The following is a 25,493-nucleotide window of genomic DNA, read 5'->3' as shown; positions in this document are numbered from 1 at the left end:
AGATTTGTCCAAATGTTAGTAATACTGTTGTCATTGGCTCATATGTAACTTCATTTTTCTGTTTACACAAGTGCCCAAAGACTAGTTTCATTTGCTGGCTCATCTTTTTGATCACTTTTTTTTTGCTTTAAAGAATGAAAGTGTCCGCTGTGGTGATTAGTTTTGTCTCCCTATTTGTATGGAAATGCCTGTGAAAGGTGCTCAGTTAAAACACATTGTTTTTGACACCACAGCGGACATTCTCCTGTGCTGTCTGTACATTAGTATCATGGGTTTCTCGGGTTCTAAGTTGGAAAGCACCCGACATTCTTAGTTTGAAATTCTGACTTTTGTCCAGTACAAAATCTGCATATTGAACCTCCAGAAAACTCTAACCAAATCCAAGGGCTCCACTGGACAGTTCCTTTCACCAACTGACCAAGCTGAGAAATGAAGACATCATGCTGCTCTAATACTAGGAGGTCTTGCAAAAGAGGCTACAACATGTATCCATAGCCAAAGTGTTGGCATTGTCAGTTTTGAAAAGAACAACTAGATAGATTGAGGACAGATTTGAATGGGTGGCAAATTACTCAAGAACCAATACACACCACTGAGTTTGTGCTTTTTCCAAATGTTCCATGTGGGTTACATAACTCACATTTATCAACAAAGATTAATGGCTATTCTAAAATCTTCTCCAGAAAGAACTTTCACTTCCATCTCTTATGGTTTTGTTATACTGGAGAGACCAATCAATTGATGGACTTCAATTATCTGAATGTCAAGATATGATGTTTAAGGACACCTTTATGACTGAATAGATTTTGCAAAGACTGTAAAATAGGAATAAATTGAAATGTCCTATTCTTCTGTAATTTTATAAAGTACTCAACCAGCCCAACAACACCAAAATTAAATGTATAGTACTGTTTATGTTTATATGCAGTAGCACGGGAGCCCTCCTTAGAAATAGCTATGCCCAGTGGACTAGATGTGCATAAAACAGTGGAAAGCTCATCAACTACTGATTCATCTTTACCCATCACAAATCAGTGAAGTTCTGAAAGGATCTCATCAACAGTTGACTTTGGAACCTGAACAATATTTTCCAACTTTAATAAAAGTTTTTCTTCAATAGACTTTGGGAGGTCTACTCCTACAGTATCATCAAATTCATAATCTGTATTCGCACTCTCTTCTGGCCCATCTACACAATTGTTTGGCTGATGCAACTCACCACTTGAAATGAAGACACTGGCTTTGAAGTCTTTTAATGAATGTGGACTGTGTTTCCTGCATTGATGAGTGTTAAATGCACTGTAAACATTATTTTTAAATGCACATCCTACAAACATACACTGAACAGTTTCATTATGCCTGAGATGTCCATTTATGTGTTGAAAATAATCTCTTTTTGTTGCCAGCTCCTTGCACACTTGAATGTGTTTAATTCTTCTGGCTTTAGAGTTTCTTGTTTAGTATGTCTTTTGTATGTTATTAAGAAGCTTACTCCATGTACTAAATCTGCATGGGCAATCTGTGTATGGACATGGATAGAGAAAACTGCCCCTAAAACAAACATGAGTCTGCCTAAAATGCTGCAGCAACAAATTCCTGCTAGCTAGTTTCAATGGGCATTCTTTGCACTGCTACATTCACAATCCTAAAAAGAAGAATAAACAAGAATTATTAGATATCATATTTAACCAACGACAAGTAAATCAGAATATTTGAACAAATATGACTTACTATAACTAGGAGGTTGCTGTTCACTTGGTGATGTTCATCAAACTATGAAAGAGAAGATGACCATTAGAAGTGGGAACCAGTACTTGCATGAAAATATGCTTTTGTTTACATGGATCTATATTACCCAACTCTATATTCACTTAATATGGCATGCTTTACAATTTTCAATTAATTTAAGATGTTTACTTGTGTATTGTACCATCAATTCTCTTTATTGTAATGTTTTAATATATTTTAATATACATTTCACTCAAAATGATGATATAAACATTTTGACATTGAGGTCAATTCTTAACTAGAAAAAAACAAAACAAATACCTACCAATAATGATTAAGTCGTAACAGTCTTCACAGAGCCAGCATGAGAAAATGGTGACCACACACTGTGAGCGTTATCTCAGCTTGTCTTGCACATGCGCACATAGCGCTCTCCAAAATCAAAGTAACTTGAATCAAATTGACATAAATCTTGTAGATGACACTATTAATACATTTTACATTAGACCTATTAAATATGTATCACTTCCAATTAGATATAAAGTAAACACAATTTAAATGTATCTTATCTAAGAAGGCTTGAATAATTTTTTCCAAAGACATCTCCTTTTACCAGACTGTACCTAACATGAGACATTCCTGCCTTTAAAGATCTAATCTTCTGATCAAGCTTGTGATCAAGAATATCAGAATAGCTGCTTCTAATGGACATATTTTCCTCTTTCATCCACCATGCTAACTGCATGCTGAGCTGATCTTGGAGTGTTTCCCTTTGTATGTGTAGTTTGTAATGCCACACACCTCCACTCCATTCAGCCACAGGTACAGCTGTCCAACAGCAGAGGGGCAATACTCTGTGAGAGGTAACTGGGGAGAACTTCAGCTGTGTGTTCTACAGCATCTACCATACACTGGGGAATATATATATATATATATATATATATATAAAAGCCTTTGGGTCCTACTGGCCTCACTCGAGTGGGCTAACAAGGAGTCTAAAGACTGCAGCCTCTAGCATAAGTCGCTAGTGTGCCTCTTGAGGCCAGAGGAGTGAGGTTTTACCAGCACAGCTCACACTAGCTGGTGTCCCTGAAGCCCGAGACACACCAAGGCCATCACTTAAAAATTGTCCAACGTTGCCGATGGCCGACTAAGTTTTCCCAGTGTGTTTTGCACAGCTGGCTCTTGTCAAACGCCATTGTTTTGTTTTTTTTTTGTTTTGTTTTTTTTTGGGGGGGGGGGGGGGGGGGCGGATTCAGCAAGTATAATTTGCGCTGGGCGAGAGATAGAATACTGAATGGCTGTTCAGTTTAGTAAACGAGTCAAAGCACAAGAATAATAACAAAACAGTGAGGATCATGTACCTGAGTGTTCCTGGGCGAATAATTAACATGAGCCCAGTGGAATATAGAAAGTCGTCAACATGAACGATATTCAAAACGATATGCGCGTTTGTATCTGCAGCACCGGTCTTCCTTTCCAAATTCAGGTCACGATACCAACGTTACCCCACGGGTTCTACTCACCCCACTCTGTGCAGGCCTTAAACCCAGGTCTCCAGTGTGGGAGGCGGGCGCGCTAACAAGGAGGCTAATTCTCATTACCAGCAGTAAATGTAAGTGTGAGAAGGGAATGAACAGCACTGACTTCCACTCTCATTACCCATAACTGCAGTGCCCTTAAGCAAGGCACCTAACCCCAAATCACTCCCCGGCCGCCACAGGAAAAGTGGCTTCCCACTGCTCCAGGTGTGTGCGGTTCACACACTAAATGAAATTCACTTGTTCATTCACAAATTACAAGTACTATAATTTCCCTAACACTGTCCCATCCTTGATGGAATTTTCCAACAATCCATGTTTTTAACCATTATACGGTAGGGGCCGCTATTACACATCTTCTGAAAGAGTACACCATCGCCAGATTAAAACACAGACAAAGAAGCAGCAGTAACAAGCGATAGAACCATTGCTTATGCACAGCTAATATAATGCAATTATCAAACATTAAACAGTGTAAAAATCAAAATGACCTAAAGTTGCCGAATGAAACGTCGACCCAGGAAGAGGTATAGGTCTGTGAAGCTTAGGTTGTGTTGATGGACCTGATTTACTCCATCTATGTTTTGATTTGTTTGGATTTATCAACTATATCTACAACTCAAGAGTTTGCTTAACTCGCTTCATGAGACAAATTATAATTTTTTTTTAAATTTGTTGTCTCTGAAATTAAAGTTTTGGTTAACAAACCCTTTCCCAGTCAGCGCCAGTATTTTTGATCATTTTCAACAGGCCCCTAGAATATAGAGTATCTGAACATACAATATACAAAAGAAAGAACAAAGCCTCTGATTTGACAAACACTAGCGAATGCATGTTTTGAATTAAGTATATGGATAGTTACACACGTTATCCAGCTTCATGCACTTCTCACTGAATTTATTAAATGAGCTATTTTACCCAGCAAATGACATGTTGCTCTCCTCTAACTGATGGCAGGAAAACAAAGTACAACCAAACAAGAGAGACCAAAAGAAAGTCTTTCGTTCTGGTGGGTAGATACCACCCAGCTTCACTTACATTGAAATCACAAGCAAGTGTTTTAGACCCACAAAGATTTACGTGTGAAGTGTGGGAACTGCAGAGAAAAACACATTTTCAAATATTTACTTATATCTGTACTTAAAAACAACGTTCAGAAGACTTTTTTTTTTATTTCAATATAATTTGATTGCTCTCAAACACAGTAGGTTTGATTGAAAAAAAGTAACTCCATAGTAGATCATTTTCCAATTTAAAGGGTCATTAAAGGGATAGTTCACCCAAAAATGAAAATTTGATGTTTATCTGGTTACCCCCAGGGCACCCAAGATCCAAGATGTAGGTGACTTTGTTTCTTCAGTAGAACACAAATGATGATTTTTAACTCCAACCGTTGCAGTCTGTAAGTTTTACAATGCGTGTAAGTGTGAACTTTGTCTTTAAGAGTAAATAAAACTTGCATAGATAAATCCAAATTAAACCCTGCGGCTCGTGACCTCACTAACCAAATGCTGAACACAGTTGGACATTGGGGAGTTTTAGAGGTAAAAAATTATATAAATACTGTTCGGTTTCTCTTGCACAAACAGATCGTTTCGTGTTTCAGGACATCAATGTGTCGTCACGAGCCGCAGGGTTTAATTTGGATTTGTCTATGCAAGTTTTATTTACTCTTAAAGACAAAGTTCACACTTACACGCATTGTAAAACTGACAGACTGCAACGGTTGGAGTTAAAAATCATCATTTGTGTTCTACTGAAGAAACAAATCCACCTACATCTTGGATGCACTGGGGGTAAGCAGATAAACATCAAATTTTCATTTTTGGGTGAACTATCCCTTTTATTACTCACCCTCGTTTTGTTCCAAACCTGTAAGACCTTTGTTCATCTTTGGAACACAAATTAAGGTATTTCTGATGAAATCCGAGAGGTTTCTGATCGCCAAGAGAAAGCAACGTAATTACAACATTCAAGGTCCGGAAAAGTAGTTAAGACATTGTTAAAATAGTCCACGTGACTACAGTGATTCTACTTTAATGTTATGAAGCAATGAGAATACTCAGATTTTACACACTGGACCGAACTTAGAGATTCACACTGGAATGGACTCAGAAATTTCATACACTCTTAATTTGTGATCCGAAGATGAACGAAGGTCTTACCGGTGTCGAATGACATGAGGATGAGTAATTAATGACAGAAATTTCATTTTTAGGTGAACTAACCCTTTAACACCCCAAACTCTGGAAGTGTCTTTCCCAGCTAACATTTCATTGAGGGGGTAGGCATGATATGGGCTTGAGGTATGGGCTCTACAAGGGTTTGACCATAGAATTGCCCATCTGAGTTAGTCCATACTGGAGTATGGCCACATACATTCATAAGTACATGGAAAATAAGGTGAAGGATGCAACTAAAATAACTGAACATGGCCAAATCGCTTGTGATGAACATGGTGGAGTCTTGTAGGAATGTCACCTGCTCAGACAAGTATCTGAGATGACATTTAAAAAGGTAAACCTTAGGCAAAAAAAAGGCAAAATCAAATTTGATCCACATTCACCTGTTGTATGAATGTAGCTTTGATTTCACACAGATTTTCTGGTGCCATTTTAAACTGCTGAGCCATTTAAAACTCTTTCTACAAAAACAACAAAAATACGGTCTCACATTTGTGTGAATTTTCATGTGTATCTGTAAGTGTGATGACAAAAGAAACTTTTTATTACACCGATCACAATTAAATCCCCGCCTTATAGAGGGTTTGAAATTTCTCTCATTTACAAACTTCTTTCCACACTCAGAACCTTGTAATTTCTTTCGAGAATGAGTTTGCAAATGGCATTTCAGGTCTCTATGATATGTGAAACTCTTTTCACACTGAAGACACTTGTAAGGCTTCTCTCCGGTGTGAAGCCTAATGTGAACCTCAAGGTTTCCTTTGAGAGCGAAACTCTTCCCACACTGAGGGCAGGTGAAAGGCTTCTCTCCAGTGTGAACTCTCATGTGAACCTCAAGGTTTGCTTTGTTTTTGCAAGTCTTTCCACAGTGAAGGCACATGTGAGGCTTCTCTCCAAAGTGAATTTTTACATGATTTTTAAGATGTTTCCGGTCTGTGAAACTCCTTCCACACTGATGACATATAAAACAGTTCTCTCTTGAGTGAATCCTCATGTGGTGATTAAGAGTTACAGTAAATCTGAAACTCTTCCCACACTGACCACATACGAACGGCTTCTCTCCAGTGTGAATCCTCATGTGAGCATTAAGGGTTGCTTTATGTTTAAAACACTTTCCACATTGAGGGCATGTAAAAGGCTTCTCTCCAGTGTGAATTCTGATGTGGCTCTTAAGGTTTGCATTTCGAATGAAACCTTTCCCACATTGTTGGCAGGAGAAAGGGTTTTCTCCAGTGTGAATTCTCATGTGGACTTTAAGGCTTCCTTTTTGAGTGAAACTTCTTCCACACTGTTGGCAGATAAATGGACTAGCTCCAGTATGAATTCTCAAGTGGACTGTCAGGTTTCCTTTTCGATTGAACCTTTTTCCACACTGTTGGCAGATAAACGGGTTCTCTCCGGTGTGAACTCTCATGTGGGCTTTAAGACTTGGTTTTTGAGTGAAACTCTTTCCACACTGTTGGCAGGTGAATGGCTTTTCTCCAGTGTGAACTCTCACATGGACTTTAAGGTTTCTATTTTGATTGAAAGTCTTTCCACAATGTTGGCATGTGAAATGACCTTTAGTCTTTTGAGCTTTTTTTCTTGATAAAGTCTTTTCAGTCTGTAAGCTAATGAAAGGTTTTTCTTCAGTTATGAAATCATTCTGGTCTTTTTCTTCAGTTTCATTCAATTCTTGACTCTCTTCTTTCAGTGTCTTCAAGTCTAAGATGAAAAAGACAATTAACCCCAGTTTAATGTCACAAAACAACAGACATCAACACTTTTACACATGTAAAGCATAAAAAAAAACAATATGTATGCTAGATCCTAAACACATTTAGCTAGCATCACAACCTCTTCTCAGCACTGATAACTCTTGGCTTTCTTTAAGACTTGTCCCAAATACTTTCAAGCTGGCAGTTATCAAATCCCTTTTCAAAACACTCATCATATCACAGAAACAGTGTTACTGAAGTTGCAAATGACCTGTTTTTGGCATATGATCAGGGCTACATCTCTTATGGTGCTGTTAGATTTTTCAACAACAACTAGGGAGGGGCACTGTCAGTCCTGGAGGGCCATTGTCCTACAGAGTTCAGTTCCATCACTAACCAAACACTCCTGCCAGTAATTTTCAAAGAATCAGGTGTGATTAGAGATGGAGCTTAACTCTCCAGGACAGTGGCCCTCCAGGGAGGTATTCCAGAAAGTAGATTATGCAACATACCCAGGTAAGTTTAGGGATAAGTAAACTGATAACATCAACTTCCAGTTCCAAAAACTTTAACTTACAGGGTATATAAGGACAAATTTCCCAGCTTCAGAGGTACTGTTTTTGTACCCTTTAGATGAGGTTTCAGTGGGCATGACAACAAAATATAGGCCTATTATAATATAATAAACGTATGTAATTTATAATTATAAAGCATTATTATGACAAACCAATGTTCATTTTGTCACACATCACACATCTAAAATTTCCTCATCACACACATCATTGATCTTAAAAGGTTATCTTTTTTGCTGCTGGACATTTTCTGTATAATATAAATTCTGTATGCACAATAGATCAATAGGTGGTGATATGCACCAACACTAACTAAACAAAAGAAGAAAAAAAGAAGTATGGTGTGCTGCTGCTTAACATCCATTTCTATGGTGACACTTGAAATCGTTGATCCACTGACTATGTATTCAACATGCATATGAGTTAAACTCTGGGTTGTCGATAGGAGGTTGACTAAACTAACTCAATCTCACATTCTCAGCAGAGACCCACAGGCTGTGTTTTAATTGCAAGTCTTAACGCACAGATCAAATCTTTTGACCATATCCAATTTTTTGGCCAGTCTGTTTACATTCACTTTAGACGTGACTGGTATCCGATATCCGTTTACACATTAATTCCCACCCATAATGATTGTCATTGACAGAACTATGATTCAGGCTTGTTTTCAGTTCAGTTGGTCAGAGATGATGCTAGCCTGAGCAGTGAGTGTGCTGAGGGAGATGAAGCCGCAGTGGCCATCAGTGTGGCACAGGAAGCTGCAGGTGATCAAGCAGAATATGGTTCAGAGTGTCCCATTCACAGAGAGAGGGGCAGTGTTTGGCCAAGCAAGGAGAACTCTAATATTTAATCCTATAATATCAATGCATAATTCTCAGACTCAAAGCATCATAGCTCTGGATGGAACCCTGACTGGCTGAAAATTCCTCATTTTAAGAACTGGCTGTCCTTCATCCAGGATGGTAAAAATGTCACTTTTATTTCCATTATTATATTTTATTTATTTTATTAATTCTATATTGCAAATTTGTAATAAAGGCTATAATGTAAAAGTTCTGTCGAATCTGCAGGCAACACGGACCTCCAGTAAAGAAAGGTTCCTTAAAGTGAACTTTTATAGAGATCGGGGCTCTTGTATTTCACAAGGATTATGTGGAGCACCACATCTCATCAGACCATCATCAATATAGTGTAAAGAAAGATGCTGCACTTGCTTCAGGTATTTAATTGTAATAATATAAATTTACTTATTTGAATAAAACCTGTTAACCATGTTTTGGCCAATATAATGCATTATTTATTTGCCCTTGGTCTAGACCAGTGGTAGGCAAGTTTGGTCCTAGAGAGCCGCTGTCCTGCAGAGTTTAGCAACTCGCCTTCCTATAGAGGGTGTGCCTGTGACATCACCGTCGACCGTTATGACTGCGGTTACACCCACTGAATGGCACAAAGACTGAGGGGCAGCATTGGTTTTCAGTGTGAATGCTGCAAAAAAACACAAAAAAGAAAAGAAAAAAGAGCTTTGCGATTGACTGTACAAATAGATTTAACAAGAAATCTGAGGTATATTTTTATAGACTGCTAAAAGCTGCAGAAAGCAGCAACAAATGGATCGCTTCAATTCACAAAAACAACTGTCCACCAGAGGAATGTGGATTTGCAGTTATTTTGTGTCAAAATGTTGGATTTGGAACTTATCAATTAAATATTTACCATCTTCTGCATAATTGGGTGCTTTTAAATAAACACTGACAAAACCTATACAAGTTTTAGGGATGGATGATATATAACATTGTTATAAGTGATCACTCAGATTTAAACCTACCTATATTGTAGTTATAGTGTTCACAGGTGGATTTGCTTTATGCATTTCTCCGGTGTCGAAATCATATAAATGTCAGGAAACACGATTCATGGCTGCATGTCAATATCCTTGGATTAGGTTTCTTTGACATGTCAAAAGGAACACTTTCGAGCCCAACTTTTAGTGTAATCATTTGTTTATCTCAGCTTTTCGCAGTTTCCCCTATTAAATCCAGTCATACAGCAGCTCTTCTGCCACTCAGTCCAGCTGAGGGAGTGCGTTCCGGCGGGAAAGTGATGTCAGTCCATACCCTCTATAGCCTTAGTAATCCTGAAGAGCTTGATTAGCTTGTTCAGGTGTTTGATTAAGGTTGAAGCTAAACTCTGCAGGACAGAGACTCTCTAGGACCAAACTTGCCTACACCTGGTCTAGGCTACTCAGTGATGCAGGCTTTTGAGCCCACCATTGTTATTGAGCATGAGGACATCATGGGGCATTTAAATGTCTTTACTGACCAACATGAAACTTGTGACCGCGATTTTTGAAATAGCAGCTAATCGAGCTAATAGCAGCTCGATTGTAATCTCCCTCTATATACCAATTACAGCAAGCCATGTTTGGATGCCGATGTAGGTTCGCAAAGCCATGAGCATCAACAGTACGCCATTGTTGATGGAAGGCTTGTTTGAGATGCATTGGAGCAGCGCGGACCAATCGGTGTTTGACATCGGAGTGCCGCAGGAGCATTTGTAGAGCATACGACTCCTTGTGCTTTTTGATCGTTCTCACGGTGCTTTGATGTCATGCGGCATTTAGTCTTTGAGAAGCTGATGCATCTCGAGCAAGCTCAGTGTGTTTGGTGCTGCCACACTAGCGTTGCTGTGAAAGATAAGACGTATACAGTGACGTAAGACCTGGTTCTGTGCTGGCTCTCTAGCCCGTGAAAAGGCAAACCGGTTCTTAGATGGCTCTTCAGTTGAACCAACTCCGAACTGGCACTAGCTCTAGCTCTGAACTAGCACCCGGTTTGTGCTGGTGGAAAAGGGGTAACTGAGCCATCGGATTTCATCAAAAATATCTTAATTTGTGTTCCGAAGATGAACGAAGGTCTTACAGATGTGGAACGACATCAGGGTGGGTAATTAATGACAGAAATTTCATTTTTGGGTGAACTAACCCTTTAAAGGGTGTACATGATTTCAACGTAACGCACTGTAGCCTTTTGCGTTTTTCCATTGTATCTGTGTGACGAGGACTTGAATATTCAGTGCATTTACAGAATTGCTAGTATCAGTGAATGAAATTGTCTACTTTTAGCCTACTGTAATTTAAACTCACAGTTGGACTCTATGCTGTAGCTTTTGTCATTGTGCTGTTGTGGTGGAAGATAATCCAGTGTGTTTGACATGTTCAGAAACATTTGTTCACACAGTTACAACATAAGACTGAATGAAAAAATCTTGTACAGCAGGGGCCTGTTTCAGATAGGAGGTTAAGTGAAAACAGAGTATGTTAACCCTGAAATGAGGGAAACTCTGGGTTTTCCGTTTCAGAAAGGGAGGTATCTCAAACCCGAGAAAGCAGGGCAAGTCAAGCCTGTTTCTGAAGGAGAGGCAACTCAGAGTCAGTTTCAGTCTCCTCCCCCTTTTTAAAGCATAAGCGATGCTTAAATACCTCATTCATTCACACGGCAAAAATGCTTTTCTTACTGAGTATTCTTGTCTTGTTTCAAGTACAAATATTTAAAAATTCTTAAATCAAGATGCATTTTCTATATTATGAAAAATTATATAAGATATTTAAGTCTTGTTTCCTGGGGAGGGGGGTCTAAATTAAGTACATTTTACTTAAAGGAACACTCTTTTTAACACTCTTAAAGGAACTTTTTTTGAAAATCTTTTCCAACTCCCCTAGAGTTAAACAGTTGAGTTTTACCGTTTTCGAATCCATTCAGCCAATCTCTGGGTCTGGCGGTACCACTTTTAGCATAATTTAGCATAGTTCATTGAATCTGATTAGACCATTAGCATCTCGCTCAAAAATGACCAAAGAGTTTCAATATTTTTCCTATTTAAAACTTTACTCTTCTGTAGTTATATTGTGTACTAAGACCGACGGTATGCTATAGATCTGCTACTTTTACAACTGAATATATCACTATTTTCACTAAGTGTAAATAGCATCTATCACTAAAAAAAATGCTTTTTCCACTTAGTGTAAATAGCCCCTTCCTTACCCTTCCTTAACCCCATTGGCAGATAATTTGAAAAATAAGAAAAATGCACTTAAATTATTATTATTATTGCATGTGGGATACCATGAAAATAAATATTAGTTCAATAACATCCCGTTCTGCCAGTTTTCACCTTGATATTATAATAGTGATAAGAATTTAACTTGCACTGACTCAGAAGTATGCGGATGTCATTTTGTCACGTGCTGTTGCCATGGTGAATCGTAATATCGGAGCTCCATTGATGTTGGCATTTTATAGTCGTGGCGAACGCGCTTAACTCAAGTCAACCTACTCAGAGTCGACTGAACTAACTGAATTCAGCTGTTCTGAAACATAAAACTCAGAGTTTCCCATTCAAGTTGGTTGAACCTCCTTATTGAAACAGGTCCCTGAAGTTGTGATTTTTTATTATTATTATTAATTATGCTGAACTTCAGCATGATGAATTCATTAGTCTTTTAGTTATGAATAGGTGTATTTTCTGAGTTAGTATTTGTATTCAATTAAGTACTACTGCATCAAAACTATTGAAAATGAAAACATTACATCAACAACAGTTAAGTACAGTGCACTTTAATATTAAATAAAATAAAATGTATACTTTAAAATTTTGACTTGATTGTAATTTATAATAATTGTTTACTTAATTATTTTGCGGTAACTCAATGTTTTGAGTATTCTGAACTCATCAGGTTTTACAGCGTGCACATGGATGTGTTGCAGGATCAGTGCAGTGATCGTTTCCAGTCTATTTCTGCTGTGCTGCGTGTACATAAGAGATAGAGCATGATTCGTGGACAGAATTAACACAGACTGACATGATAATGTAGTAATTTCACCTTTAATGCCTATACAGTAATTAAAGTATACTACTATTTTTCACAGTGCTCTGATTACTGTAAGCCTCATGTAAAGTTGTTTTACTATGTATTTGAGAATTTTAATATAGAAATAGTTAATTGAATATTACATATTTCGCAGTTTAAAATGAATGAATATACTTCATGTCGTGCGTGGATCATCACACTGCAAACATGTCTTATGTGAAAGCAGAATGAGTGTGTAAATGAGTTCAGCTTTGAGAATGAAACTAACCTGTTTGTTCTTCAGTTTCTTCATGTTTCACACTGAACACTTCTTCAATCTTTATGTCTTCACTCTCCTCTTTAATAAACGCCATCTTTATAATAGTGTGTCACAAGATCTCAGATGAACCAGGAGTTTTCCTGTGTGTTTGAACAATTTGACATGTTTAAGATGAGAATAATTAACAGAAACAAAAGGTGTGTCTCAATCAGATAGTACAGTAGTCAGCACACTGATGAGGGAGTCAGTCATTTAGCCAAAAAACAACTCAAACTAGTGTTACAAATTAATTCATGAATAACATTTGTAAATGGTTAGTAAATGTCATCATTATTCACGCATGTGTTCTCTGTTTTGATCAGCATCATCGTTTCGAATCAGTGAATCATTTGGAGAAGGAATCGGTTCAACTGTCTCGGGGTTTTGTTTTTAAAAAACATCCATTTCTCCCATTATTACTTGTCAGAGACGGAGTTCGTGTTTACGATAAACTGATTCAGGATATATGGAGCGAAATCAGACGCAAATTAATCTGTGTGGACGCGCTTTACTCACAAAAATACAAAGACAAAGCACTGTAGTGTTATATTCAATAAGAGCTTCTTCATTTTACAGTTATTGTAAAAACTATAAAACAGACATAACGGTTTGTGTCGCATCAAGCACTTTAAATGCTTAAAAACACAAACCTTTCTTCAGCCGAATCAGAACAGTCGCAGGAGCGGCGCAGCTTTGTGATGTCATATCGCCAGACCAAAATAAAAGTCCTGTTCACTCTGCTGTGTCTAAAAACACAAAAGTGCATAAAAATAGATGGTAAAATAGATGTTAGAGGAATTCAGCAGGTTTTTTTTTCTTGGTGGATTTAATCGTCCATTGATGTGCTGAAAATGTTAAGAACTAATGAAGGAATGTGAGATTCTTTTTAAATAGCAAAATTGTAATGTTTGGGTACAGAAATCTATACACTGTAAAACAACAACAACAACAACAACAACAATTTTAATTAATTTTTAATTTAATTTTTAAGTGCTATCAACTTGGCTTTATAAGCCATTTTAACTTAAATTATATTAAACTGACTTTAACTCATCAAAATAAGCCATTCTTTTTTTTTTTTTTTTTTTAAGTAATGTAAAAGCATATGTTGTTATGACTTATTGATCATATTTTTTATTACAGAGTACCAGGGGTTTGGAACCCATTTTCACTAACTAATTTTCATTTTAAAAAAAAATGCTATACAAATTAAGTTTTGGCAATGCACTTTTTGCAAGTAGGGCATAAATGACATACAAAAAAAAAAAGGTTCAGTTGCAGGAAAAAAGAGACAAACATAATGTCTGCACACTGATATTACTGCTCCATAAAAACTTTACTGTAACAACCTTTCAACCGTCAGGTCTTCACCAGGCACAAACTTAGTGAAATAGGATACACCTCTTGAGATAAGAAAGCAGATAACCCCAAACCCTCAAATAATTAATATGTGCAGCTTCCAGTCTGGAGTCTCACGGAGGAGCTCAGAAGAATAACAGGAGGAGTGACGACAGTGAAGGACGAGAGAGGACAGGCCTGGACTTTATATTGTGTTTCAGTTTGAGCAGCAGTCGTCCATGAGGGGTTGCCGCTTTACTTTCGTTTTATTGATAGTTTATTTTGATTATTAAAGTTAATTGAACATTCGCCGCCTCCTCCACAGACTTTTTTCTCAGACTTTTACAAATCCCCGTTCCACACAACAACAGTTCATATGGTGACTGAGTCAGTGAAGCAGAACAGGATGAAATATTAATCTCTACTCAAATAAAATCTTCACTTTGTAATTCAGAAATCTGCAGCTAGATGTTATATTTGTGTCTCTTTCTCACACAAAGCTATTATATTCAGAATTGTGTTGCTTTGATTGAGAAAATAAATGTTTTGTCCTGAGTTTGACATTTCCTTTTTGACTGCTTAAAATTGTATTTATTATATATTATGAATTTAATTGTTTATATTTTATTATAATACTTTTTTTGACAATAAGGTAAACAACCAATGACTTTACATTCATTTTGTCAAATGCTAATGTTTTGTTTAGGATTTCAGGAGTGTTTTTAACACAATGTGTATATCCAAAGTCAGCACATGGTAATTTTACACATTTACACATATTTGTTTTAATCTTTCTGACACACAATGATTGAGTTAAAATTGGCACAAATCATGTCATTAAACACCCATTAATGTGTAAAAATTGAACAAGTAGTTTCATTTTTAACACATCCTTTCTAAAAGTGTAAAATATTTTTCTAATATAATTTCTACAAAAACATTACATGATGTATTTATTTCAACTGAAGTTCACACACAGGGCTGTACTTATGGCGGTGCAAACGGTGTGACGCTCTAGAGGCCCTTCAGAGGTGGACAGGAACATGATGGAAAACACACCGAGGGGGCGTCCCGATTCTACCTCACACTGAGCCCCGCCTCCGCTTGGGACGGCCCTCTTCACAGGTACTATGTTCAAACCCTAATGTTCACTGAAGATTCAAGATGGACTTTGCTGTGAAAATCACATCATAAGTTTATACACTTCAATATGATCAATAATCATCCACATGATTGCTGTTTGCGGCTACATTATATAATTATATTTGATTATCATCAGGAAACAGTGAAATAATTGAGTACAAATAAAAATAAACTAATTGTTTACTGAACTGTTCAAGGAAAGATGTGTTAAAGTCAGTATGAGAATGTGAGTGTTGCTCATGTGATCAGCTATGGACCAATCACAGCCACTGTACTGGTATTTAGATTAACAGCACTCTTACTCATGTGATCTGGATTAAATATTGGACACATGATGAAAGCAGGAAGATCCAGATCTACAGGAGTGACGATTACTAACTATTGACCGGTAAGATCTTCAGAGAGTCGAGACAACAGAAGTATGGAAAGAGTGTGTGAGTGAAAGTGGTTGTGAGTGTGTGTAGATGTGTGTTAGTTACAGGATCAGAGAATGACACTGTTCCTCTGTCATAGTCCAGATTCACTCTCACTCGATCAAGCTTCTGATTAAACTGACTGTGCCACACTCTCCAGACATCATCAGTGTTAGATGAATCACGTCCCTTCCTCTGGATTGATGCTGTAATTACTCCAAGAGCCCACATTGAACTCTCTTTAACCTCCACATCCCAGCAGTGTGTTCCTGAGTTAAATCCCTCTGAACCCAGAACACAGACACACCCATCAGTTCTCTCTGGATTATCAGGAAGAGGTTGATATGAGCTGAATCTCACACTGGTCAGATCATCAGACAGGACGAGACATGGATTCGCCGTGTTTGGATCCAGAATCACAGGAGCTGATGAGACACAATCAACAGATGCTTTTATTCTGATGTTCATATAATGATCAAGAGTGAACCAACACAGATTATTATGAATTATGACACTGTTGATCAAACACACTTTCCTCTGATCACTGTCAGTGCTGTTATTAGTTTCACACTCATTTTATCATCAACTACAAACATTAAATGTGTGATTCAGACATTTGTGTCCATCAATTAAAATCACAATAAATCAATGAGATCTGATGAGATTTATGCTGTAGATGAAAAACTGTAAGTGTGTGTCTGATCTTCAGCAGCATCTGATCATCTTCATTTTATTGACTCTTATAGTCTTTATTGGTTTAAAATAGTTTATTCTCACTGTCTGTTGTGTTTGACTAACTAATTATGTTGGCTTTAGAAATTATATATAAATCCCACAGACTGTCATTGACTGAAAGTTCAAATGAGACAAAACTGTTCAAATTAAAGCAGGGCACACATTTAACGACTAGCTAATACATTGTAAAACTGAACTCAACATACAGCGATTGTTTCCTGCGACTGAAGCAGATTTAAATACTTACACATGGAATTTGAACACTGACTGTAATCGCAGACTGAACGCAACTGGCTCTGACTGGACATGTAAGCTTCATAAGTATCCATTTACAATCATAATCGGCCTTACAACCGTTAAGTGTGTACGTGGCTTAAACTGCCATTATCTTTCTATCTATCTACAGTATCTACTTTTTCTTTCTTTCTTTTTGCAGACTCACTGTTTTGGACAATGTCCTGCATCTTCTTCCAGACTCTGAACGGCAGGTTGCCCAAGTAAAGTGGCACATGAATCAAAGCTCCAGAAGCCATCTGTGGATCCGGCTGTGAGCTCTGGACTCTGGAAGAACATTCAGGAGTCAGAACTGCAGTGGCTTTGGATCAGAACCAGAGAGACCAGAGACAGGAGCAGATCACTCACCTTTCCATTGAGACTGGAAACTCCTGCAGAACAAACACACCATTTATCATCAAGAACTCAATCAATGAACCAATGATCAACCAATGATCTGAAATCAGACCTTCAGAAAGCAGACGTCACTGGCTTTCATCATCTCCTCCATGTCTTTGATTGTGTGTGAAAGAGCTGAGATGTGTCTGTTCATCTCCTCCAGATTCTCCTTCATCTTCTGCTTCTTCTGCTCCTCTTCCTCCCTCAGTGCAGTGATTGTAGCTTCTTCTTCATCTCTGAGAAACTGATGAAGCTTCTCAAACTGCTGTTTAATCTGACGCTCTGTGTGCTCAGCTTGAGACTGAAATCAGATCACATTCACTTCAATCATCTCAAAGACCAACTGATTCTGGAGCAGCATGAAGAGTGAGTGAGTAAATGTGGGTTAGTTCACTACAACTTTAATTTCTGAAGCACTAGTGCTGTAGTAGTAGATGTTCTGTGTCTGTAGGGTGAAAATACACATTATCAATCACATCCTCAGGTAGATTCATAATGTCAGCAGATCAGTTCAGGGCTCATGAATATTAATCACTTTGTGTTCGGCCAAATGAAATACGGAAGGTGAGTGCTAGCCAATGGGATTAGGACTGACACATTATTCCCGCCCACTGCTGAATAACCAGCTGACAGAGATATACACACTTGATCATCGATATACACGAACGACTGTGTGTGTGTGTGTGTGTGTGTGTGTGTGTGTGTGTGTGTGTGTTGCAGTCAATAAAGGAACATGTAATTATATCACACAAATCAATTCATCTCTTCTAATCAAACTCTTGAATATGTCAAAAGAATCAATCCTCACCTTGATGTGTTGAACTGTTTTCTCAAACTTTCCTTTAATCTTTTCATTGTGTTTAAGTTTCTCTTGTAAGGACTTCAGTGCTGTATTGAGATCCTCCTAGAATTTAAAGTGAAAATCTATAAGACACCAGAGGTTTCTGTAATATGTTCATATATGTAATACATAAGCTTAAACAAGTGTTTATCCGTCTTACCTTATATGATGAAACCACTTCACCGATGGGTCTGAATTTATGATTGTCGTGTTGTTTTGAATCTCTGCACACTAAACACACAGGCTGTTTGTCCTCCAGACAGAAGAGTTTGAGTTTCTCACTGTGTAAACTGCAGATCTCCTCAGATCCTGATGAACGCCTCTCATTTCTCTCCTTCAGGAACGACTCACACAAGTTCTTCAACGCGAGATTAACTGGAGGAAGATCTCTTGCTGATCTTTTCCTGCAGACAGGACACTCCTGAGCTTCCCTGATTCTCCAGAACTGTTGAAGACACTCTTTACAGAAACTGTGACTACATGATAAAATAACAGGAACACTAAAGATTTCATGACACACGGGACAAATATAATCATCTTCAGATAGTGAAGCCATTTTCACTGTTTGAGCTCCTGCAGTCTAAACTTTACTTTCACTTTCTGAATGATGGTTTCAAATGAATAATCACAAAGATCTGCTGTCTGTTCAGAAACAAACTTCTCAAAAATCCTTCTTGAAAGTTTTTCTCTTTGTTCTTCATTGATAGACGATTCTTTTATGCTTTTGTCGAGACAGAGTCAGTATGACAGAAAGGAGAAATAACAAGTCAGTCTCTGCCTGGGGCACGTTCAAGCTCAAACCGGTGCACAACGTTTTGCTACGGTTTCCGGGATGAACCACATGTTTCCTGGAAACGGTGTGCAACGGTGTGCAATGGGTTTGAGATACATTTTCTCTTGTTTGGTGGGTGTGTCAGAAATTTCTGCCCAATCAGCAACAACATGTATATAAACCACACATTATTAAAGAGACGGCTCCCACAATGGGTATGAATGTAACATAAAAGTACTATACATAATTATATATTTTGCTATTGTATTTTGGAGTGACACTTTCATAAACTTTTCTATTCCCCTCTGATTATATAATGGTAAATATTACAATATCATAACACAACAACAGTGATCAACAATAATGATAAGCCTAATACTCACAATAAAAATAATAAGGTCCTATAGATCATAACACAGTTTCAGAAGTAAGAATTTGATTATCCTTCACCTGAAATGTTTGTCTTTTCATCCTGAAATGTGAGGCAAATGTTGGATCACAATAATTAGGAACCACAGTTTCCACAAATCCCTTAATTCAATTAGGATGTTCTCTTTTATTCTGGATGGCAAGGGCAGTGACCTTAACATTGAGCGTATTTTGCAGTATTAAACACGTATTTATACCGACTTCATCAGGCTCTGAAAATTCTTCAAAAAGAACTCAAAGAATGGCCCTCTCAGCTGCCATAGTTGCAACTCTTGCGTCATCAGAATGGGGTGTTCAACGCACCACCGTTTCCGTTTAAAAAACATTTTGCAATGTTTTGTTGGTACTGAATGCATCCCTGGTAAGTGTTGTAAGAGGGTGGAGTTTCTGATCACGTTTCCTTGCATCTCTGATAGATCACCATCTTTTCTTTAACTAAAAAAGAACTATTATATCTAGCCAAGTTTCATATTTAAGTTTCTTCTTGCACCGAATGTAAGCGTCGCTAAAACCAGAAGGGCACGAGCGGAAGTAATCATGCGTGCAGTCGCATCGCCGCAGCTCACCGGCGCCATCTTGTGCACCTAGTCCATGGTTCCCTCCTAAGAAAGACATGTAGCCATCATCACCTTGCATCAAAATAGCCTCACATGCAAGGAAATTGCTGCAAAGATTATTGCACCTGAAAGAACCATTTATCGGATCATGAAGAACTTCCAGGAGAGAGACTCAACCTCAGTGAAGAAGGCTTCAGGACGTCCCAGCACCAGGACCATCAGCTACAGAATCGAGTCTCCATCAGTGGAAAGGTATGAATGAATGAATGAATGAATGAGGCATTTATATAGCGCTTTCCTATGTACTACTGTACACCCAAAAAGTGCTTTACACTCATATCAGGGGTCTCTCCTCATCCACCACCAGTGTCCAGCATCCACTCGGATGATGTGACGGCAGCCACAGTACAACAGCGCCAGTGCGCTCAGCACACACCAGCTGTAGGTGGAGAGGAGAGAGTGAGATAGAGCCAATTCAATGGATGGGGATTATTAGGAGGCCATGATTGGTAAGGGCCTATGGAGGGAATTTGGGATTTTTAATGACCACAGAGAATCAGGACCTCGGTTTAACATCTCCTCCGAAGGACGGTGCTTGTTTCAGTACAGTGTCCCCGTCACTATACTGGGGCATTAGGACCCACACAGACCACAGGGTGAGCACCCCCTGCTGGGCTCACTAACACCTCTTCCAGCAGCTAGCTGGTGTTCCCAGGAGGTCTCCCATCCAGGTACTAACCAGGCTCAGCCCTGCTTAGCTTCAGTGGGCAACCAGTCTTGGGCTACAGGGTGTTATGGCTGCTGGCAAGGTACTCAATGTTGTCAGCAGGTCGTGTGATGCATTTGACACACAGTGAGTCCTGTGTCGAGCCAACAGTAAATCATCCTGAGTCAACACTGTAAATACTGACTGTCTGCATATGTTGAATGTTTTGCCAATAAAATCCTTTATGAAACGCTTGTCATTGTTTTCCAGTGTACCATAGAAATGTAACGGGTATAACTATTAAGAGAGAATATTATTATTGTTATTGTTTTTTCATTGTTATTCATTTGTCGTTGGTGCCTGTAGTCTGTTATGATGCAGTACCGACAGACTCCAGCAGAGGGTTTGGCGAGTATTGAGGGTTAATAACAGGAGCACGGGTTCCATTCCCCCACTCATTATACAGAGATTGAGGGAAACTCAATATTGTTTGTGTGTATCGTGTCTGTTCTTTAATATATTCATGTTCCCCTGTCAAAAGTTGTCAAAAGTTGTTGAAGCTCATAAATCATGTACAGTAAGGCCTGAAGAGACTGAAATCATACAAAAGAGAAGTCAGTCAGTTGAGTTAGTGACAAAACCTTTTACAGTGCTTGAGTATTGTTGTCTTTTACTGCATATGATAATTCATATTCAGAAAGTAGAACTGAAATGACATTCATTACAAGATGATTAGTTAAAACATTTCAAATACACCTGCAGACTATTTTTCTAGTCATGTATTTCGCCATTGAGGATTTCTTAAAAATAGTGTGTAAAAATCTCGTCTCGTGAACTCAATCTCGTGTCTCATCTCATCTCGTGAGATACCTGTCTTGTTACCCCTACTGGCTATTATTAAACCTCTTATTAAAAAACCACAACTTGATCCTAGAGAATTAGTCAATTACAGGCGATTTCAAATCTCACTTTTCTGTCAAAAATACTAGAAAAGGCAGTTTCATCACAACTATTTTCCTTTTTAGAAAGAAATAGTATCTGTGAGGATTTCCAGTCAGGATTTAGACCGTACCATAGTACTGAGACTGCTCTCATTAGAGTTACTAATGATTTGCTCTTATCATCAGATCGTGGTTGTATCTCTCTATTAGTGTTACTGGATCTTAGTGCTGCATTTGACACTATCGATCACAATATTCTTCTAAACAGACTCGAAAACTATGTTGGCATTAGTGGAATTGCATTGTCATGGTTCATGACTCATACTTATCTGACCGTTATCAGTTTGTAGTAGTAAATGAAGAGATGTCATATCAATCACAAGTTCAATATGGAGTACCGCAAGGCTCAGTACTAGGACCGTTGCTGTTCACTCTGTACATGCTACCCTTGGGAGATATCATTAGGAAGCATGGCATTAGTTTTCACTGTTATGCTGATGATACTCAGCTCTATATTTCTTCACGCCCTGACGAAACTTACCAATTCACAAAATTAACAGAATGTATAGCTGATATAAAAAACTGGATGACCAGTAATTTCCTACTACTAAATTCAGAAAAAACAGAGATTCTAATTTTTGGACCGATAACTTCTTCACGCAATAACCTAGAATACTGTCTAACACTTGATGGCTGCTCTGTTAAGTCTTCGTCGTCAGTTAGGAACCTGGGTGTGCTCTTTGATACCAATCTTTCATTTGAAGGCCATGTTACTAGCATCTGTAAAACCGCATTCTTCCATCTTAAAAATATATCTAAACTACGACATATGCTCTCAATGAAAAATGCAGAACAGTTAGTTCATGCATTCATGACCTCAAGGCTAGATTACTGTAACGCTCTACTGGGTGGTTGTTCCTCCCGCTTGATAAAGAAACTACAGCTCGTACAAAATGCAGCAGTTAGAGTTCTTATTAGAACTAGGAAGTATGACCCAGTTCTGTCAACACTGCATTGGCTTCCTGTTGAACATCGTATAGATTTTAAAATCTTACTAATTACTTACAAAGCACTAAATGGTTTAGCTCCCCAGTACCTAAGCGAGCTATTAAAGCATTATAGTCCTTCACGTTTATTGCAATCTCAGAATTCAGGCCAGCTGATAATACCTAGAATATCAAAATCAACCGCAGGCGGTAGATCCTTCTCCTATTTGGCCCCTAAACTCTGGAACAATCTTCCTAGCATTGTTTGGGAAGCAGACACACTCTGTCAGTTTAAATCTAGACTAAAAACGCATCTCTTTAACCTGGCATACACATAACACTGTTACGTTACAGAGGGGTCGGAGACAAAGATGTACAAGTAAGTAGTCTTTATTTGAACCAGTGAGCATAGACAGCAGTGCAGAGGTGAAGTGATGGTGATGATGTTGATGATAGAGATGAATAGAGATAGTTACAGTCCTTTCTGTTTTCAGATGAATGAGTCTTTGGAATCACTGGAGCTGGAGATCGCTGGAGACAAAGGAGCACTCACACATGGACAAGGTACACACTGGGAGAACGGGATACACTGGAGACAGGTAAGTAGAGAGCGGGGAGTCCTTGAGGTAAGCATTCACGCAAGTTAGTGCAAACGAGACCGGACAAGGAGTGCTGTGTGTGAGTGCTCTTTGTAGTGGTGCTGATGAGTGCGTTAATGAGTTGCAGGTGGCGGTGATCAGTACTCCAGTGATTGAGTGCGCTGTGATTGGTGGATGGTGGAGCCTGACGTGTCTGTGACAAACACATTATCAATTTATATTTCCAAATCCGTTAAAGGATTATTATGCTGCATAAATTAGGTCAGCCGGAACTGGGAACACTTACTATAACACCAGATGTACTCGTTACATCAGAAGAAGAATGGCATCTACGCTAATATTAGTCTTTCTGTTTATCCCGAGGTTTACCGTAGTCAACCGGATCTGGGCCGTATCCAGCTGAGACCAAGGACCTGTGCCTTGACATGACCACAACACAGCCCTGAAGTATCAGCAGAGATCGAGTTGTTGTTGTGAAGGCATCATCAACACGACAGCCAGTGCCACAGTTCCTCAACAGACCGACCATACCGGCGTGATGAATACGATCCTCAGTTGGACACGACCACAACGCAGCCCTGAAATATCAGCAGAGATCGAGTCAACTAGATCATCCATTGTGAAGGCCTCATCGACACGACAGCCAGTGCCACAGTTCCTCAACAAACCGTCCATACCGGCGTGATGAATACGATCCTCAACTGGATGGAACTGAAATAAATACTTTGATTGTTGCGATCCTATCAGACTTATGATAGCAACCTGATTCGTAAAAAAGCACTGTTCGCCAGAGGAGAACTGGCCCCCCGACTAAGTCTGGTTTCTCCCAAGGTTTTTTTTCTCCATTTTAACACCTATTTGCCACTTGTTTGCCACCTGATGTCACCTGTTGGAGTTTGGGTTCCTTGCCGCTGTCACCTTTGGCTTGCTTAGTTGGGGACACTTGACATTTGACTTGACATTTGATATTCAACAGTATTCTTGACATTTATTCAACAGTGCTTTGATCTGCCTGCATTGACACTATTCTTTAAGAGCTGCTGTGCAGCAAAAATTATGTACCAGTTATCAATGTAAAGCTGCTTTGACACAATCTGCATTGTAAAAAGCGCTATATAAATAAAGGTGACTTGACTTGACTTGACTAGGCCCCCTGTTCCACCCTCAGCCAGCCAGTGCCCTGCTACCATGACCAGGTCCCCTGTTCCACCCTCAGCCAGCCAGTGCCCCGTTACCATCACTAGCCCCCCTGTACCACTTACCCCCACTGTCAAGGACCCACCATCTGCCACTCTCCAATCTGGTGCAGTATGTGGAAACCCTTCAGAAACCATTCAAACGTCACCCCCCTCCATCCAGTCAGACAGGCATGAGTCACAAGGTATTGCATCAAAGACTCTAAAAAATATAAATGTCAGTGCTGTGATTGAATTACTTTCTTTTTTTCTTTTTGTGGTGTTTAAATATTTCTCTTTCCATTTTACAGAAATAACACATAAAATTACACTATTCCTACTGGAGCTAACAAGGACTCATCAGCAACTCTACTTTAGGAACAAAATGGCTTTCTATAAAAAGGTGCAAAATGCATTCTCACAAAATGGGTACAACTTGTCAAGCGAAAAAATTAGAAAAAAAACTAGCAAACATGTTAACCACATATAAGCAAGTAAAGGACCGACGCCATGCAACTGGGGAGGGGAGGCACACCTGGGAGTACTATACAGTAAGTTTAAGACCTTATTATATTCAAGTATCTAAAAATAACATTGTCATGTCTTATAGACTGAAATATTGGTCATTTTTCACTGTACTTTTCACATGCCCTTTTTTCCACCCCTTAGCAAATGGACGAGTTATATGGCTCATCAGGGATTGGTACTGCACCACCTGGCACCATTCAATCCACTCCTCTGTGTTTGGAAGACACATCCTCTGAAAGGCCCACTATTTCTCAAGACCAGCCAGCAGGTGTTGTGATGGATGCACTGCCTGGAACCTCTGCAATGCACAACACAACCCTCAGCAGCAGGCAGAGACGATCACAACCCTCACAATTTCTGGATGCCTTTGAAGCGCATGCAGAGAGAAGGACTGCTGTGCTCGAGTCCCTGGTGAGGCCAGACCTGGAGAGATGGTGGCGGCTAAAGGAGAGGCGCAGGCAATCGTTTGAGAGAAAGATGTTGACCAGCTTAGGAACCATTGTGGAGGAACTAAAAAAAATGGGAAAACGACAAGACCAAATTATAAAACTTCTACAAAACCCAAATAATATTACTAAAGTGAAAGTATTTAGTTCTCCTTTTCAATTTTACTTGAGTGAAAGTACAAAAGTACTTGATTTTTAATGTGCTTAAGTAAAAAAGTACTGATTGATGAATGTTTATTTTGTAATTTTTATAGGCCACTTATATGATTTAATTTTATATTATATATTTTATATAATCCTATTGCTCAAAATAATTATGAATGACT

The 25,493-nt window shown here is 38.7% G+C and overlaps 2 protein-coding genes across 2 annotated transcripts; both read right to left on the bottom strand.

The window, feature by feature from the left end:
• Positions 1 to 5,000: 5,000 nt before the first annotated feature.
• LOC137036094 (oocyte zinc finger protein XlCOF6-like) lies at positions 5,001 to 12,989 on the bottom strand. The gene is made up of 2 exons (XM_067410064.1): positions 12,857 to 12,989; positions 5,001 to 7,156 (listed from the first exon to the last, which is right to left on the bottom strand). Exons 1-2 carry the CDS (start codon positions 12,939 to 12,941, stop codon positions 5,832 to 5,834), a joined length of 1,410 nt encoding a protein of 469 aa, XP_067266165.1. The 5' UTR covers positions 12,942 to 12,989; the 3' UTR covers positions 5,001 to 5,831.
• Positions 12,990 to 15,103: 2,114 nt separating this feature from the next.
• On the bottom strand, positions 15,104 to 18,789 carry LOC137036097 (zinc-binding protein A33-like). The gene is made up of 6 exons (XM_067410067.1): positions 18,189 to 18,789; positions 17,996 to 18,091; positions 17,258 to 17,488; positions 17,158 to 17,180; positions 16,958 to 17,076; positions 15,104 to 16,205 (listed from the first exon to the last, which is right to left on the bottom strand). Exons 1-6 carry the CDS (start codon positions 18,582 to 18,584, stop codon positions 15,742 to 15,744), a joined length of 1,329 nt encoding a protein of 442 aa, XP_067266168.1. The 5' UTR covers positions 18,585 to 18,789; the 3' UTR covers positions 15,104 to 15,741.
• Between the last annotated feature and the right edge of the window lie 6,704 nt (positions 18,790 to 25,493).

This window comes from Chanodichthys erythropterus, chromosome 14, assembly GCF_024489055.1.
Source record: "Chanodichthys erythropterus isolate Z2021 chromosome 14, ASM2448905v1, whole genome shotgun sequence".
In the NCBI taxonomy this organism is placed as follows: domain Eukaryota; kingdom Metazoa; phylum Chordata; class Actinopteri; order Cypriniformes; family Xenocyprididae; genus Chanodichthys; species Chanodichthys erythropterus.
The sequence above is the reverse complement of the archived record's forward strand: the minus strand, read 5'-3'. Positions and strand labels throughout refer to the sequence as shown.